Genomic DNA, 20,493 nt, shown 5'->3' on the forward strand with positions numbered 1-20,493 from the left:
TGAGGTCAGATTTGTTGGACATTTGGTCAGAGATCTTTTTTTTAAGAATGACAACACATTTACATAATAATTAGTCATATGATGACATAAGTATATGAAATTACATATTAAATGGGTAATTTAACATGTTTGTGATAATATAACAACGGGTCAAGTCGACACCAAGCAGTTAGAACTTTTTTAGAAAAGTACATATAATTTCTAAAATATAATCACGGTGAAATAACTGTATATATCATTAAGCTAACAATACGCCTATTGTGTTGAAGCAATTCTTGCATGACTGTCGATTCATGGTTACAGTAGGTGAACAAGACATTTTGAGGCCTATTCACAATGTTGAAACTGGAATTGCTAAAGTTACAAGTTAATGCATTTGATTGTGAGTTGAGTCGCAATCCAAACTATACCTTCGATATACTCTTAATTTATGGCTTAACTACTATTATATGATGGACCTTGTTCGGTGAGGGGGGTGGGGGTTCCTATACTTTCTGGTCAAGTTACAGATCAACTAATGAAGAAGTGAAAATTGTGCACATTTATGACTTTCGTCCCAGGTTAGGGTGGATTTAAACCTAATAAGTCTCTATACACTCATGTTATGTTTAAAAGCACTCGTACTAATATCAGCAGTATATAAATATCATGTTTCTTTCAGAATAAAGGCAAGGAACTGTTCATACTGTCAGTACGAGTGCTTGGGAAGAATGATAAAAGAGGATAGTATGGCTGGTATAGGCATGAGGTTATTGTTCCAAAGGACTTGCCATGGAGTACTCTAATTCAACCGATTCACACAGAGATTACAATAACTACTGTAAATCTTAAAGTTATATAATGTATATAGCTTAGCTTGGTACAAAAACAAATTAAAAGAGGGCATTAATATGGAGTTGAAATGACTTTAATTTGAATTTATGGAATTCTCTTTAAAAATCTAGATATTACTAAGGAATATAAAATGAAATGATCATCTGTTTATAGTTTATTTATTCAATATAACTTAATACTCCAAGACGTTATAACGTTTTGATGAAATATCAATTAGTTGATAAATTGAAGAATAATTATTGATTTCTTGATGCTGGTCCTGTTCGTTGATTGATCTTTATAATAATATATATGAGAGGATTAATGAAAGCTATTTTTGGACCGTAATAATAAAAAGGAAAAAAAAAAGAGAAATGTTCAAACTGATTTATTTCGACATTCTGAGGTCAGTTATTTTAAAAATATTTGTTCCCATAAATTGCGTGTATATTTAGATTCCGCTGTGTATATGCAGTTTACCGAAACGAAACAGATATTTTGTACACAATATATTTACCTCTATTGCACAGTTTGTGTTGTTACGTCTGTTTTTTTAGTATATGAATATTTATCATTTAATTTACATATTATTTACAGTATGTTGCTCTCACTTTCATTTCATTGGTTATTTAGTTATCGTCTTACTTTTGTACATGAAAGAGTTATAATTTTTCAAAAAGTTGCTCATCAGTATGGTATCTTGTGGTATCAGATATCGGTATCATTCATACATACATACACACACACGCATACAACACACAGACACATGCACACATACATACATACATACATACATACACACACACGCACACACTCTCCGCCTGCATGAATGCATAGGTTACGATTTCATCGAAACCAAAAACCATATTACGCCTCAACAGAGATCTCTCCTTTATGAGTATACATGCTAAGTGTAATCCCAATAAGGTCTAGTTTCTTCCATTTCATTTCTGCAACTGAAGAATGGCCGTGTTAACGCTCGAAATATTTTGTAACTGATTTATCGTTCTAAGTAATAAAGTTGGAAATGAAAGTATCATTTTCCCCCCTTTTCTCTTGTGGATATATATATATATATGTATATTGATTGATATATTGATATTGATATATTAATATTGATTGTATGTCCAGAGGTTCGAAACCGGTAGGGAAGGTCGTAATTCCACTGAATAAAAGTGTTAAATTAAACGTTAAACTTAAACATTTAGAAGAGCCGCTATATCTATTTTCAAGAAACTTAGTTGACAATCCAAAATAAACCTCCTGCCAGTACGATTAGACGCGAAAATTAATTTTCCGCAAAACTGTTTCCAGCACGCCCATTGTTTTCTGAATTCCTGACTCTTTTACCCCGGGAAAACAACAGCCAAACTCAAATCAATATGTCTCAAGAATCAACTATGGTCTTTATAGTCCCGAATCATCAGCCGGGCAAGTAAAAGAAAATGGCTGTGCCTACACTTTAAGGTGGCTTACTCCAATTAGAGTCTATATCAATCCGCTGGATGTTCACAGTCAGGAAAAGTGCCAAAATCTTAGTTTTTACGAAATGTTATCAATCAGGATCTTCTTTTTGTGGCTAACATGTTGAAGGGTATGAATGGAAGTACATTATTCAGGTGGATTCAAGTTAGCGTTAATCCTGAAAATTGTTGCTAAGCCACCTGACTACATGTGGTGCACAAAATTGGTCAATTGTGGCAATTTTAGACCCCTTTAGGCCTCCCAGGAGCAGCGTAGGAAAATTGTTTACTACTGAGTGAAGATATTTGTTTACAAGTGAAGACAAATTCAGGCTCCGGATAGCGAAAAAATATCCACGGTCATGATGCAGAATTTTGATGGTGCCACTAAAGGCCAACTTTTCATCTATCCGGTGATGGGTAGCGTTTATCTACTGAGAACGTCTATCTAGACTTAGAGACCACATTACTTTTGTGATTTCTTATGTAAGTCGATGAAGCTTTTAATGGGCGTATGATACCTAACAATTCCGCCAGAGCCACCCCAATAAGGTAACATTAGTAATCATTAGCTATATGTACGTGTGTGACCGTAAAATAGGGCCGAAACCGCCCACATGTTGGAACCCAAAGAAAGTGTCCCAACATGCATTTGACGTGGAAACAAAACATGTGGGCCAAAAAATGTTGGCTCAAAACATATTCTCCCCCTATTTTTTCCTCAAAATTTAGGTCCTAATTGTATCATTTATTTACAATATTTACACGTACTCTCATCTCGATCTTGTGCGATGCGTCGCGTCCGTTTAATGGTAGCGTTTATATTTGATTTATTACAGCCATATAATTCGACCTTCTGATTGGCTGCTAATATATATCTGTATATATTCGAATTTGGACGCGTGTATAAAATGGTATATCTGTCCCACAGAGCCTACCATACCCCTTTTCGTTGATCCCGAGTTTGCGATAATAGTTTCCATAGCCGTATCATAGAGTTCGGCCAACTAGCAAATTGAAACCAAAAAAGTTCACTTCTGCACTGTCTTTATTTACGGCTCTGAAAGGTGCAAATAGGCGGCGACCTTTTTTATGTCTTTTTGATTTAGGGGGAACGTGAATGTCTTTTGATTTTGGGGTTGCAGTTTCGATAAATTGCGGGCAAATAAGGTTGTTTAAAATGACATTTTCAATCAGTTTGTATAACTCACAGTTTATTTAATTGAAAATTGGATGTGACATTAAAAATTGATCATAATAACACAGTTAAAACAGTGTTGACAATTAAAAGTTTGATTCGGAGAAGAATACTAATTCATGAACTAAACATGTGTATTTTCCTTACTTTACTTATTTTGTTAAGAGTTCAGGATTGTCATATATTCCCGCTGAGCATTATTTAAGGTTTCAAGTCATTATAAGGTTGGAAATGAAATAAAATTCATGTAAGTTTTCTATTTAATTTAAGGTATCAATTGAACAATTCTGTCCTGTTTTGTATATATATATATATATATATATATATATATATATATATAAATGAAAATCGTAATGAGTTGGAAAATCAAGAACAGTGAAAAAACTTTCAGCCTCCACCGGGATTCGAACCACGGGCCTTCCGCTCTGTACGCGGACACCCTAAACACTAGGCTATGGACGCTGATTGTATGTCCAGAGGTTCGAAACCGGTAAGGAAGGTCGTAATTCCACTGTAGGCGTTTGTCACCTGTATCGAACAATACTAGTTCTGTTTTTGGTGACAAATTTTGCCTTACTCTAGAGATCAAACATTATGCAAACCAACTCGAAATCATTGATACATATATATATATATATATATATATATATATATATATATATATATATATATATATATATATATATATATATATATATATATATATATATATATATATATATATATATATATATATATATATATATATATATATATATATATATATATATATATATATATATATATATATATATATATATATATATATATATATATATATATATATATATATATATATATGTTGTCTGATGATCGCTCAACGCGTGAAACTCTGAGTTACAACTACTCGTGTTCCACTAGTCTCAACTAGTCTCAACATATATTTCGCTCTGTACCCCGGACATTGAACACTCTGCGCCAAGATAGACGCCAACCAACCAACTCTATATATAAATATATATATGAATATATATATAGATATATAAAGATATATAAATAACTATAGCCTACTATATAACTATAACCTACATCCATTCCTTCTCTTTTATTCATTGGATAGAAATATTTTAATTATACTTAGTTGGTAACAACATCGTTATGTTTATGTCTCTCTATAATGGGTTTGTTGATAGACAACAACCATAATTAAAAAAAAAAATTAAGAAAAAAAGAGAGGATAAAACGGAAGTCGAGAGACCGTGAAAATGAGAGCGATGGAGAGAGAAAATGAAAACGATGATGGGATGATATGGTTTAATGTACAATACGTGTAGACATTTTATATATCATATTATGAGATTTTAGAGAATCCAAGAAAATATGAGTATATATTTATCATCTTATCCGACGGAATTTGCATTCGTGGATGTTAGAACGTGATTATACCGGAAACCGCAAACGACGATGTTTATAAAACCGAATTACGTCCACAAACATATTCAGGGGCGTATCCAGGATTTTCTAACCCGGTGGGCGCAAAGTACTATCTAAGCGGAGCGCCACCATCTTCGCGATGTCTTGGCGTTTTTCTTCTGCTCCCTCCTTTTCTCCCTTTCTTCTTTTTCTCTCTTTTTTCTTTTTCTTTTCCCTTCCTTTCTCTCCCTCCTCTTTTTCCCCCTCTTTTTTCCCTTTCTTCTATTTTCTTTTTCTCTCCTCTTTTTCTTACCCGGGGGGCGCACGCCCCAACGCCTCTCCCTGGATACGCGCCTGAGAGTGTATGTTCAGCTAGCATTCACCAGCCAGCCATGTAGATGATGAAGGGGGCTAGTAGTCCCAATATTGTTATATTGAGCCTTATGTTGTGGGCGGAGGTCATATATTCGTTGAGTTCACCAGGGGTCAAATTGTGGAAACCATTGTTTATCACAATATTTTAACAAGGACAGATGTCATATTTAGTATTTTGATGTATCACATTTAGTACAAGAAGCCAGTTGTTGAGGTCAATGGTCATTTCAGGACAGCCTGTGTCATTGTGAATTATTGTTTGTCACATCACACTGCTTTTCACTGTATAACTAAGATCAAAATGACATCTATATGATCACCGTTTTATCTTTGTAACCATAACTTTGAAACAGCTTTGAACGATGAAAGGATCTAATTGAAATGGAGCTATATTGTGAGAATTACCGTATACACACAGTCTCTATATAAATTACGAAGCCACTATCGTTTATGCTAAAGAATCTACGATATGACGAATAGCAGCAACCAATCAAAGCATTGGCTTCATATGATTTGCTTTAAATAAGAAGATATTCATTCATAATTGTATGTGTGGCTAAATGTGTAAGACTGCATTGACTCCTTACATAAGTGCTCATTCTGGACACTCAAAGAGTAAACTTCAGAAATAAGAGATTTGCCAAGACCAAGCAAGATGATATACCAAATTGGAATTGGTCTAAAGTCCGAGTGCAGAAAACTGGACTCGAGTGTATATTACACATTTCTTTGTGGGTATACTGTACGGGTGGGATCTACATTAAATACGTGTTTGTTGCCACATTGTTCAGTTCAGTGGTGTTGTTATTGTTTGTTGTGTAGGGCAATCAATCTTGTAAAGCTTTATACAACAGACACATCCCTACCTGTGATTCATTGATTAACGGTAAACTGTAACCGTGGGTGCTTTTTTGTTTTTTAAATTATGTGATGCAACTTACCAGGTAGAAACAATTAAACACAAGAACACTGTGGTACAACAAATTTGAACACATTGTTAGTAACAAATGATGAAGCCACAAATGAAAGTATGAGTTCATGTACAAGAATTCAAAATAATAACAATCTTGGAAGCTAGGAAAGTTTTAAAGAAAATGGTTACACATCTCTAAAAGAGTAATGGCGTTCCGTTATAACAATTCCTCATTCATATAAACACTTAATAGACATGCCGTTTTAACTGCAACTTTAAACTAGGGAGTTGAAAAAAATATTCATCTGTTTGCACAAATCGTAGATATAACCCTCAGTGTCAACGTGTAAATTGTGTATACAAGAGTACAGCGACACATGATTCGGTATTTGAGCAGGTTTCCAATAACATGTTTTTGTACTTTTTGGAATAATATCTTTCTTTCTTTCTTTTAAAAAAACCGCAACTTCTCAAAAGAATCAAAATTTATTCCAATCCTTTGTATAGATGATTGAATTTGTTTCAAAACAAATAAATGATAACAATCAACCGCAAAGTAGAAGGTTAAAAACACTCCCGTTACAAAGAAGTTTCATGCTGAAAGCAGTCAATGATGCGTTTCCAAATTTCCTGTGATTTGTTTGGCTAATAGTACCTACCATTGTCTGCAAAAATTTTTGTATTTATCGTGCTCAATAAACACAACGTATTATGCTTAAATAACTTATTTATATAGCGCATTATACTGACGGTCTCAATGCAACTAATTGTAACGTTGCTGTCCCGTGTAGAGATAGCAAAGTTTGTAGTATAGGCTCTCATGTGTGTGCACTCTCAAATATCACAACGTGTATGGTTGGCCACAGTGGACAAAATTTAGAAATTATGACGACATATCAGAGGGCAGGACTTTTGTTATGTCTACATAAAATTGATTTGATGTGGACATAAATTCAAATTAATGCTGGCATATATTAAAATAATGTTGGCACCGTACCGTACCAGCTGCGTACTGATAATGCAGTTGGCACCTTCCTCTTTCAATCTGTTTCAATCTGTGTGAATATTAATGTACATTTAAAGAGTTGTGTCTGTATTGCATGTATGGGCTACCACATTATGTCAAAATATTCTTGCTATGAGTTGCACTTCTCTTTATATAGTAAGTACACCTTGTAAAGGGTTTCAGTGCAAACACATGAATTTATTTGTAATCTAAGATAATACATATAATATTAATGTCCCCACGCTTCCATAGGCATGTGTTGTATAGTTTGCATTTATGATTTTCAATATGCACATTATAAACCTATAACTATAGGATATCCGTAAACTATACACAGATGATCATTTCATTTATTTTCCTTAGTAATGTCTTAATTTTTAAAGAGAATTCCATAAATTCAATTTAAAGTCATTTCAACTCCATATTTATGCCCTCTTTTAATTTGTTCTTGTACCAAGCTAAGCCATATACATTTTATAACATTAAGATTTACAGTAGTTATTGTAAACTCCGTGTGTATCTGGGTTAATTTCCTCATGCTTATACCAGCCATACTGTCCTCTTTTATCATTCTTCCCAAGTACTCGTACTGACAGTATGAACAGTTCTTTGCCCTTATTCTGATAGAAACATTTATATACTGCTGATATTATCAGTACGAGTGCTTTGAAACATAACATGAGTGTATAGAGACTTATTAGGTTTAAATCCAACCTAAACTGGGACGAAAGTCATAAATGTGCACAATTTTCACTTCTTCATTAGTTGATCTGTAACTTGACCAGAAAGTATAGGAGAACCCCCCCCCCCCCAAAAAAAAAGAAGGTTCATAATATAATCGTATAGTTAAGCCATACAATTAAGGATATATCCAAGGTAAAGTTTGGATTGCGACTCAACTCACAATCAAATACATTAACTTGTAACCTTATATTCACTTAGCAATTCCAGCTTTCAACATTGTGAATAGGCCTCAAAACTTCTTGTTCACCTAACCATGAATCGACAGTCATGCAAGAATTGCTTCAACACAATAACGACATCTTTTGGTTTAAGTTAGGCGCATTGTTAGCTTTATGATATATTATGGTATACTAAACTTAGACATTATATGTTTATTGTGAATGACGGTATTGTTTGCTCGCACGTAACTATAGTTTTACAAAAGGAATTTTTAACACGATTCAATTTAGCCCATGTCTGACCTTGTGTCCAATTTATTTACAGTTTAACGTATACACCGTATAGTACATATTGATATAGTGTTTCTGCATGGAAACTCACTTCCTTCTAGTGAGTCTACAATCAAACAGTTATTTCACCTTGAATATATTTTAGAAATGATATGTACTTTTCTTAAACGTTCCCACTGCTTGGTGTCGAATTGACCCGTTGTTATATTATCACAAACATGTTAAATTACCCATTTAATGATGTAATTTCATATACTTATGTCATCATATGACCAAATGTCCCACAAAGCTGACCTCATCACGCTTAGTTTAAGTATTTCGCGCAATACGTACCAACGTGAAACGGAACAGTCACCACATTACTCGGAACCTGTATTCGTAACCTGTATTCGTGTGCGCCTTTATTTGCCGTTACCTTGACTTCGTTACAGGAGGATTTGAAGAGAAATGGATACTTATTCGTGGTAAGGGAGTTTTATCAGCGACTATACTAGTTTTCAAAATTGGAAATGATGATATTCATGCCCCCCCCCATTTTTTCTAAACAGATCCAAAGTGGTTTATTTACGTTCGGAAAATACGGCCAAAATTCCATTACCACTCTTTTTTTTGTGCCTTTTGTTAATAAAGATTAAACACCTTTCTTTCATCAAATTCAGTTAGTACCAGACATATATTGGTTAATGACTGTGAAATCGACATTCGAAGTTTACCTAATTAAATATTAATGAAGAGTGATGTCAAGAAACCCCGTGCATGTTCTACAAGAATAGAAAGCGCTTTTCGCACCGCTGGGGACTGACAATTTGTTCATGCGTGACGCACTCTTGGGCACCAGTTAAGGAAGCAATAGTCACAGTCATAGCGTACGGTACCTTCTGACACAACAACATCACTCAGTAATATGAAGTCGAACTGACAATGGAGGATCACACAAACTTGGTAAAAGATGGTAAGTCATCTGATTTAATATCAGACTTGATTAATTAACAAACAATAATAATTTCATCCAACAGTGTTTTCTTTAACACAATGGACTAAATGTTTGAACTTAACTTACGTTCTTATGCTTTTGTCCCTGTTTTACAGACCAACTTCAGATTGACGAGCCGCGACAGTATCCCGGACCACAATATCCCGGACCACAACATCTCGGAAGTACCAACACCGTGATTACGGCACAACCGGTACCACATGTACCTCTGGTAATATGTTTTTTATTACATTCTGAAAGCTTTATTTGTTTCAGCAAAAAATCGAATTCAGAAATATTTCGTAAATATCTCTTCAATTTCCTTTGACACTACTTCTGACTGATAGTTGCTTAACGTGTTAAATGGATCTATTTACAGTGTTATTGACTAGAGTCAATGACTGTGTACTCGAGTCAGACTCGAGTTACATTTTGTTACTCGACTTCAGATAATCAGATAGTCAGTAGTGACAAAACTTGACTTGACTTAGCTATAAAATCATATGACTTTTGACTAGGGTTGAATATATTTGACTTGTTGACATTTCCAGAGTAGACGCTAACAAATTGTTTTACACCAAGAAAATGGAAAGAAAGGCTAAGTAAGAGAAGATCGAAACAAACATTCAATGTTTCTCTTACCTTCCACGACACAATGGGAGACATATGTCGTTTATTGCGCCTCAAAGTGTAGTCATTTTGTTTGGTATTAACTACCACGACATAACTACAAGTATCGATATGTTAGAGGGGATGGCGTATGATGTGACGTCACAAACAAATCGAGGATGGAGAAAAAAGATACAATTATGAGAAAAAAAGACGATATGGCATCAGTTAATAATTTAATGTTATAATTATTAATATTTCTATGGTATGGTATGTTCTGATGATTCGCTAACTAGGTTTGCATGTACTATATTAGCTACATTAAGCATAAAATGAATAGGCGAAATTGAGTATCCCTTCCCTTGGCGAAATGATGTATTGAATGTTTCAACTTTGTGTTAGTATGTGTAACGAGTTATAAAAATATGAGTCGATTTTAATTTATGGTAGTGTGTAAGTTTAGATTAGGAGAACCTGCCCGTCAACCTCCCCCCCACCCTGCCCCACCACCATCACCTCCGATGGTACAATATGAGTTATGTTGGCTGTACAGAGTTAGTAACTGTCGTCAGACAACGATCATGTTTCATGACTTTACTGTAACTTATGCCATTCATTCATGTTCTGTATCGAGAGATGGAGATATAGAGAGTGGGGGAGAGGTTACAGTACAAGTTTTAAAATAACGTTCAATTGCTGTCTAATGCAAATGACTAAATTTGTAGAATTTACTCGTCTCATAGCATTGCAACTGGAGCTCACGAAGCAGGTCAACCATAGGACCGATATCATTACTTCACCAAGATGCAGCCTTTTTGTATTTGAGCTGGTTGATTTCTGTTAAGGCTATACCTCTATGTAGTGCACATGACTTTAGTTACTGCTATAGTTGGCTTGTGTCTCAACTTACAATCAATGAATCTTGTGATCAAACTTGTGATTTGATATGTCTTGACTTGTGACTTAGATTGGCTTGCGATAAAATCAATTGACTTGTGAGTTGGTGACTTGACTGAACTTCATTTTCGAAAATCAGACGAATTGTCACATGACTTAACAAACCCGAAAGAGGGACAAAACTGTAAGATTTATAAGATATGGAACTGATACGTCTACAATGTGCAAAATATATGCACCTTATATTTACTTAGCAATTCCAGTTTCCAACAATGTGGAAAGGCTTCAAACTTCCTTGTGCACCTTACCATGAACAGTCATGCAAGAGTTGCTCAACATAATAACAACTTGTTAAATGCACCCAACCATAAGTCAACAGTCATGCAAGGTTTGCTCAACATCAAAACAATTTGATTATTTATAATCTATGACTATTATCAGCCACAATACATCGGCACAAAGCTCTCAATAATAAATAGAAAACAATTACTCTATTAAAAAGTGAACAGTTTTTTTCTGTTTCGTTTGTTTTACAGATTATTCGTAGCCCGGTAGATTCAAAAGTGATATCTTCCATTAAGACCAAGGCCATATTGTCCTTGGTTATGTCCATCGTGTTATCTTTGTGCCTCTGGCCGTTGTTCTGCACCATTCCGGCCATAATATTGGCTATTTTGGTCAGTATTCTGAAGATAATTTATAGATTACGGCTGTTTGTATTATATAACGGTATACATGTGACTGTTAGTTTGAAACAGCGTCGACTAGTATGTCGCCTGTTAATGTTAGTTTGACCAATCCAATCGAGTATAACTCTAAATAATTTTACATCCCATGATGTAAGTTTTTACCATGACACCCTTTGTTTCCGTCGATTACAATTTTTCTTACATTTCTATCATTCAGGTAGTATGTTTCCCCCTTTGCGTGTTATTTATTCTAATACGAACAAGTGTCTGAAAACGATAGAGATGTTAGAAACGAATGGCAACCACTGTAATTAATATTGCAAGTTTTAACATCCTCAGCACTAAGGCAATACGGATGGCCGTTAAGCAACACTGACTAATAAATATATTTAAAAGTCCCCAAGAGTGTCTCAGGTAATGTATAACATTGCTCGCATGTTATTTATTTTCGCTTTCTCCGTCATTTCTACAGGCTTTGACTGGAATCGACACCAACATATACCATGCTGCGGACAACGCAAAGCACGCAGCCACCCTGACATGCGTAGCACTTGGAACTGCCTTGATTCTGATTATAATTGGCGCCATTTATAACGTCAGCAACGGTTACTACTAAAATGGAAAATAAAGGTATCATGTAGAATCAAATAGTTTAAGTTTACACAGAAATGTTTTTACTCTTAAAGCTGTTTTGCTTCATACTATCGATATTTTGTATATCGAAAATGTATACATTTATAACAACGACATACTGCTATATTTCGGAGTGGTTACCACTCCATCGTCAGGCAATTGTATAAGATCAATTAAATACAAGGGCTAATATACATCCGAAGACGACAATAGTGATAAGCATGAGTGATTTTTTTTTTCATCTTTCTTTCTTATTCTAAACTAGGAATGATTAGGACAACCAGCAATTTTTTTAGTGAATTTTTAAACTAGGAATGAATAGAACAACCAGCAATAAAAAGTAAATAGGGATTAGAATAGCTCCAACCCGTAGCTCGCTACATTTCTATTTAAGTCAGCATTTAAGTCTTTTATTATGAGACTCTCTTTAATCTCCCTCCTGAACCACTGGGGTGCATTACCAATAGCGGCACAATGGTCAACAAACGTAGGTAGATTATGTTTGTGCGCAGTACAATGAAGGTTAATAGCGCCTTTCTGACCACCAAAGGAGCTCATCAGATGTTCTTTGAATCTATCCTCAAGCCGTCTATTGGTTTCTCCGACATAAAAGGAATCACAGTCTGGACAGTTTATCCAATATACAACATTGTTGGCATAATCTAACTTATAGGCATCCTTGAAATTGAACAAAGCAGAGATTTTCTTTTGCAGAAAAATTATTTTGATATGTATATTGTCATTACACAACTCCTTAATGTAACTACCTTAAGTCTTAGCGAGTTTATCACTGCTGGGGCCACAGTATGGTAATTTAACATAAACAAATATATATGTATATATATATAACGGTGGAGGCTGGAAGTTTTTTCACTGTTCTGGATTTTACAACTCATTACGTTTTCAATTATATATTCATTTGCCTTTATCGTTTACCTACATTTCATTAACTAAAGTCTGTTCAAAGATAGAGCAATATGAAAAGTGGGATATACTAATTTTAGGTAAAGCATTTTAAGAATATTCTGAGAAAAGTAGTGCTTCAACTTAGAAAAGATTGCAACATTTTTCGCCACAGTGTTTGCAATATTTGAAATATGTTCACACCAAGTAAGTTTACTATCAATGTATACTTCGAGAAACTTAGTACTATGTACATGCTTGATTGGCTTACTCTCCATTCAAATATTTTTTTTTCTAAGAAGAAGATTAACTTTTACTGAAAATAATGTAGCTGGTTTTATCAAGATTTAGTGATAGCTTTTTAATTAGTTGCAAACCAGTTGTAAAATTTATTATAACTCCCTGGATACTATGTCATGTAAATTATTTATATTATTGGATTCGAAAATATACTAATGTCATCTGCAAATAAATTAGTTTTTGAAATATTAGAGATATGACAGATATCATTGATACGTATAATGAATACAAGTGGTCCTGATAATGAACCTCGAGGAACACCACAGCGGATTTCAGCATAGTCAGATAAGGTGTTCTTATACGAAGTATTCTGTAAACGTTTCGATAAGTATAGCTGTCCATCCAGTTAAAGGGTTGGTCCTCTAATGCTGTAGAATGATACATTGTTTAGAATAATACATTGGTCAATGGTTTCTAAAGCTAAGTTGATAGGTCTTAGAATATAAGAATACATGATTTCTTCTTATCAAGGCTATTGTATAATTTTTCAATGGCATCTGCAAGGGCAAGCTCAGTTGAGTGACCAGGGCGGAACCCATATTGTTCCTTGCATAGTATGTTATGAGCATGGAGGAAATTTATCATTCTGTTGGACATGAGACGTTCGATACTTTTGGAAAAGCATGATAGAATAGAGATTGGTCGGTAGTTCTCGTAGATATTGGACTCCCCTTTCTCAAAAATGGGAAAGACCTTAGCAATTTTCAGCTTATCTGGGAATACCCCAGTGGTGAACGATATGTTACAGATTTGAGTAAGAGGGGTGACAATGAAAAGTCATACCTGCTTAACAATATCTTGCTTGAAATCATCATACCAGGGAGTGTTCCATAACAACTCCCTGATCATACCCAGCTGCTTTCTTTGGCTTTAAGCAATGATTCACTACAAGTAAAAGGTCCTCCTCCCTGACATGGTAGGAGTTTCGCATACTATTATTACTATATATGGGGTTGTTTGATTTGACATATGATTGATTTTCTGGCAAGTGAGGGTTTAAGGTTAATGAAGAAATCGTTAAAGCCGTATGCAATTTCTTGATCGTCGCTGGTTTCGTGATCGCCGTCTTTGAAAACAGATGGGTACGATGATTTATTACGGTCTCACTCTAGAACCTCATTGATTACGTCCCAGGTATCATTTACACTATTGTTTCTATCTTTAAATTTGTTATCAAAATATAACCTTTAAGAGAAACTTATTGTGTGGTTTAACTTGATTCGGTACGCAACATAAGTTTCTTTATTACTATTTGGAGGAGCTTTTGATTATATTCTGTAAAGATGTTTTTTTCTTTTAATAGATTTAAGTTTATCCTTAGTAACCATGAATGTTTTCTCTTGCGTCTATTTCCTTTAGTAATTAATAGATGAGGAAAACACTTTTTGTAAATTAAATTAAAAGTGTTAAAGAATGAGATGTAAGCTGAATTAGTATCAACTTTAATTAACACCTCATTCCATGTGTCCTTCTCAATATCATCAATAAATTATGATATATTGTGTTTGTTAAAATTTCGTAAATGAAAGGGTTCATTTGTTTTGTTTGTCCTGTCAAGAATCTTTAGGAATATAGGCATATGATCACTTAAATCAGTAATGAGTATGCCTGTACTGAGTAAGAGAGGAATTAGCATTTGTTATAATGTTATCAATAACAGTAGCTACATTACTATTAAAACGAGTAGGTTTTGTTATCGTAGCATAAAAACCGTATTAGTACATAATGTTTAAAACATCTCTATAGACTTACTAAAATTGGACAAGTTAATGTTATAACCCCCCATAATAGCCTATACGCAGTACTCTTGTGATTGGTTATAGTGAGAACTATGTTTTCCATGCGTGTCTTAAAATCAGCCAATGAGCCATTTGGTGGTATGTACACTACACCGATGATGGAATTCTCATTGTGGGGTGGGTTAACCTGATATCACTTTGTATTGAAGTCGGACTATAGCTGCTTATATCACTTAAGATGTATAGGCTATGACAGAAATCCTTTCCACCAGATCTCCGACAGCCCAAATCCAACGAAGCAAATCAAGATACTTCGTGTACCGTAGGCCCAAGTCGCTTATTCCTCCCTTCGGATCTTAGAAACACATACGGGGTGTTTAGATAGAGATTAGGGTGAGCCGGGGACAAAACTCAATCCGCAAAAAAAAAAAAAAAAAAAAAAACCGGAGAAACGAATCGCCCCCAAAATAGATCAATAATGTTTGACCGATTGAAATATTTCAACATGGCACTAACACAATGATGAACGGGCTCCGCTGTACTGAGTTATTTGAGATCCATAGCACGGTTAAGGATAATATCTTCAAATGTTCTTTAATCTTTATCTGGCGTCTTCATTAAAAAAGTTAAGAAAAAAAAGGAGGATAAAACGGAAGACGAGAGACCGTGAAAATGAAGGCGAGTGAGAGAGAAAATGAAATATTTGATGGGATGATATGGTTTAATGTACAATACGTGTAGACATTTGATATGTATCAAAAACATTGATAGCTACAAGCACTAAAATGGAGAACATATTCCTGTTTCATGTATTTATTGTATTATTTCGTTTTGAGTAAGAGAAACTCGGTTTATGTTTTTTTGTTGTTGTTGAAAGGAGGGTATATTTATCAGCTAGTAATTTCTTTCTTGATATTGCTTTGTAACTGTTGACCGTGTTCTATAGACTTTTATCACAACCGAAAGTTAACTCACTCTTTAAATAAGATTTAACAGGTTATCATATTATGAGATTTTAGAGAATCCAAGAAAATATGAGCATATATTTATCATCTTATCCGACGGAATTTGTATTCGTGGATGTTAGAACGTGATTATACCGGAAACCGCAAACGACGATGTTTATAAAACCGAATTACGTCCACATACATATTTGTCTTCCAGTTTGTCGTTTCTTGTACTCAGTTATGAATTTTGATGACATTTCAAATCTCTGAAGTGTCCCTCAGATTCCATTTTTTCAATTCGTTTTATAATAGACAATTCGCCTGGGATTTGTTTTTATCGTTCAGAAATCCCAAAGCAAATGTTTAATTTCCCAAGTCACCATTTTTGTATTGCATTTGTAAATATTTTCACTACCTGTACGTCGCACACTAAATAATATTACGTTATGAGAGACATAGAGAGAGAGTGAAAGAATATGACAAAGAAATTGCATCATAATATCTGCATGAATCAGTGACATATTGGTCCATAAAATTATGCCAATTGCATCTAGATATGAATATCGCTGACATAATAATATATCACCATAGCAACACTAATTTCGGTCCTTTCTTTCTGTTACTTTTGAGAATCATAATTCAATGGGACACCAATTTTCATTACTTTTGAGAGTAACAGATTTTTTTTGTTATCTAATTTGTTCTTGAACCGTTTGCCGAACGTTATTTTAACATTCAATTACGCCAAAGGAAGCAATTTCTCGACCAGATATGATTTAATTATGTTACAATTCAATTATTTAATTGGAACAATAACTGTTTCGAATAAAAAACACTTTTCTAAATTTGGTCGTAACTTCCGGAAATATAATAACTTTTAGGGAAAGATAGAAGAAGAAGACGAAGAAGAAGAAGAAATAAAAATAAAAATAACCTGTCAGCCTTTGCTGGAAGGTGGCTAACAGGCTATCAAAAATATCACATCATAGATACATTGAACAGCAGCAAAAAGTTGGCACAATAAAATTACAAATAAGGAAAATGTGAACGTGGTAAAAAAAAAACAACACATGCACACAATGAAGACAAAAAATTAATAAAAGACAATTAATTCAAACTGGATTTTTTTTTGCGATGGATAAATATAATTTCTAAAGACATGGAAGTAGAGATATGGCTTCTATTGATTTCTAAAGCAAGAGAGAAATGTGATCAACCGAAGAAATCTTATTTGTGGTCACGTGATTAATTGAAACACATTTCAGGCAAATTGTTACCTTTAAGAGAGAGAAGCAGAGAAGATAGAGATTGACAGAAAGAGAGAGAGAGAGAGAGAGAGGTGAGTGGAGAGAGAGGCGGAGAGAGAGATGAAGAGCTTTAAGAGAGCGAAAGAGCAAAAGAGAACATAATGATATTAAAGATGAACATGATTGTATAGATTAAACCAGCTGGAAGCGTTTACTTATTAAAATTAGATGTCTTCTTTCCACCGCTATCATTCAATCATTCAGTTGGAAATATTTCTCGCAAATTATCAGGAAATATTGTCTCCTCTCCAAGACAAGAATAAAACTAACGATATACGACTTTTATATATTTATTTATTTGTCTTTTGGATGCGAAATAGGCTAAATGTATTTTCCGCTCTGAAAAATGTCGGCAGCTTATATACGTGGTGATGAATGTGTTGAAATTATGCCCTGCTTTTCTGTAGATTTAAAGCATGCTTGGGGGAGGGGGTTGGTTGGTTGCTTCATCAATTTCTGACGAGTTTTACTAAACCTATATATATATATATATATATATATATATATATATATATATATATATATATATATATATATATATATATATATATATATATATATTTATGTTGCTAATAAATATGATTTCATTTGTTCAAACAACATAAGCTGATTATTTCACCAAATGAAAACTATGATTATTCGTAGTGAGTACGGTAAAGAAAGACACATTTCGAAACTGACTTTTTGCTCGCAAGGTTACTAATGTCCAGCTTGCTTTAAACATACGCAAAGAGAGGGGAAAGCAGGTCGAAAATATAAACGGAAAAACAATTCTCGAAATTTAGACTATATAGTCAAGCTTTATGGGTTACATTGAGAAAGAAGTTTGCATCGATATGGTATCGAAAATATATCAAACTCAACTCGAAAAGCTATTTTATGTGCATCTCTTCATAAAATATTTTAATTCCTAACTCAGATTGTCCTTGCAAGTTATTCGTTTTTGCGGGTGAGGTCACGTGTGTCATAACGATGCTACACAAGGGTAGAAAGGTTTTATGCAGTATTATGATAGTAATTCCAATCCTCCCCCCGTCTCTCTTATACCACCCTTCCTTGAAGAAGACCTTCCTTCGAATCCATGTGTAAATAATTCTGAAGGAGTGAAGGAAAAAAAAATAGAAACCCTCTCTTCCATCACCCGCCCCACCCTCCCCCTCCCCTCCACCTCGTTTTGCCACCCTTAACAATATTTCATCGTGCTCGTCAGGCAAGGAGGCATGTCATAATGCAATTTGTTCTAGAAAAACGTGGAATAAAGAAATTCTCCCATGTCAGATCGTACACACATTAAACACATATATACCCCCCAAATTTATATGTTCCCGTGAAGCTTCAAACAACCGGAGACCGGAATGCAGGATCTCATGAGTTTCTGGTACGAGATACGAAATAAACCCCATGAAACTCATGTCGACTTATCACATAGGCCGTATTTAATATAGTCTTGGTTTTGACAAACATTGTATAAATGTCACCGCGTATGGGCGTTTACTTACAATAATACATGGTATGTGCTTCAAGGTACAATCCACGCACGGTTGAAGCTTATGTACGCCATACGGTACATTTCGTGCGAGTGGTAACGTGGACTGCATAATCAAAAATTTTACATGGAAGTCATGTGTTGATTATACATATATGCGAAGTTTCAAGTATGGTACGTAGTAGATGAATTCAATTATTTCACACGGTGTAGGATTGAGAAAGGGAATTTAGTGACCTCCCCCACCAGTTGCTAGATATCTGCTAAAATGGCCACAGTGTTTGAACAATTACTATACACACTACGTTCATTTCGCTGATACTTTATACGAAGAGATATAGAGAGGGAGGGAGGGAGGGGGGCATTTGAGCTATAGCCATGTTTCTGTAATAATTTTGGTTTTATTCAAGATCAAAATATTCTAAATCTTAAAAGATGCAAAAGTGGTATAGAAACAAAGCCTGGACTGATAGCAAAGTCGCCCAGGAAAGAAACTGGACACGAAAACCAAACTACAGAACGACTGATCCGCTCTTCAACCCCAGTCCCCTTGCATCGGGACTGTGACTGTGTGATCATTGTCGGGTGTGCATCACCATTCCCATCGAAGGGGAACAGATACTACAGAGTATCTTAGCTAAAAATGCCGAGAAGCGATGTACGTGTTGTATGTGTGTAAGTGTGTGTGTGTGACGCCTGGCTTGTAAACACGGTATCTCAAGTAGGGAAGCTTGGAACAATCTAATATTTGGTGCATATGAGTACCACATTGAGTAGATGTGCCCTATTTTTTTGTTGCATGTGAAGGTCACCAAACGTCAGTTAGAGCCAAAAACCAAAATATTAAAACAAGCAATAACTCCCATTGACAGGATCCGACATGGATGATATTTTGGGACCAGTTGTGAATGGGGTAAGGGATTACTTCAAAACATAACGGTCATGTGATCCAAGGTCAACAAAGGTCAATCAAGGGTCAAAAACTAGTATTTTTGCAATAACTTGAGAACCAAATGTCCGTCAACATTGGGAGTTACGCTATTGTTATCAGGGAGTCGACCCGCATCTAGATGACCTTTGACCTCAGGTTGACCTCCGGTGACCTTAATCAGTTTGTTGGGTTATTTGAATTTTCGTGGCAATAATCGGATCTCAAAGGTACCTTCCGATCAAAATGGTCCATAGTTGACCCCTGTGCGACCTTCGTGTGCTTTTTGGAATCAGTCAAACTACATCTGACCGCGAGGTCAAAAGGTCAAACCTCGAAAAATATGCTCATTTTAGGAGATGCGGGGCAAAACAAAACAAAGAAAAAATTGTCAATATGTTGATATATGATAGAGCTCTTTGTGCTATATATAGGAACCAACTTCCGCTTCAATCGGACACCCAGTTCTCAAGTTATGGGGAGCCAAAGGTTGGTTTTGATACATTTCTAGCAATAGCATTATGTGTGTACATTGTAGGCCAAACAAATTTTAGGACAGAGTGCACCTCATCAAGAGGAACATTTTTGATACAAGCCATCAGGTCATCTAAGGTCATTCAAGGTTGATTATGTGCAAAACACTGCCAGCTTAAGCTAATTTTTGCAACAACTTCTAGTCACGAAGTCTGACATGGCTGTTATATTAGGAAAAGTTGTGAATGAAGTGGG

The 20,493-nt window shown here is 34.9% G+C and overlaps 1 protein-coding gene across 1 annotated transcript; it reads left to right on the forward strand.

The window, feature by feature from the left end:
- The first annotated feature begins 8,683 nt into the window (after positions 1 to 8,683).
- Positions 8,684 to 14,554, forward strand: LOC139980190 (uncharacterized). Its single transcript, XM_071991662.1, has 4 exons — positions 8,684 to 9,305; positions 9,443 to 9,558; positions 11,369 to 11,509; positions 11,994 to 14,554. Exons 1-4 carry the CDS (start codon positions 9,275 to 9,277, stop codon positions 12,135 to 12,137), a joined length of 432 nt encoding a protein of 143 aa, XP_071847763.1. The 5' UTR covers positions 8,684 to 9,274; the 3' UTR covers positions 12,138 to 14,554.
- Positions 14,555 to 20,493: the final 5,939 nt, after the last annotated feature.

Source organism: Apostichopus japonicus, chromosome 14 (genome assembly GCF_037975245.1).
Source record: "Apostichopus japonicus isolate 1M-3 chromosome 14, ASM3797524v1, whole genome shotgun sequence".
NCBI lineage: Eukaryota > Metazoa > Echinodermata > Holothuroidea > Aspidochirotida > Stichopodidae > Apostichopus > Apostichopus japonicus.

Bases quoted from the DNA above. Each gene is read 5' to 3' on its own strand.
- LOC139980190 (XM_071991662.1), top strand. From the start codon at position 9,275: ATGGAGGATCACACAAACTTGGTAAAAGATG. The intron at 9,306-9,442 runs GTAAGTCATCTG...CCTGTTTTACAG, and splicing joins CACAAACTTGGTAAAAGATG to ACCAACTTCAGATTGACGAG. The intron at 11,510-11,993 runs GTCAGTATTCTG...TCATTTCTACAG, and splicing joins CCATAATATTGGCTATTTTG to GCTTTGACTGGAATCGACAC.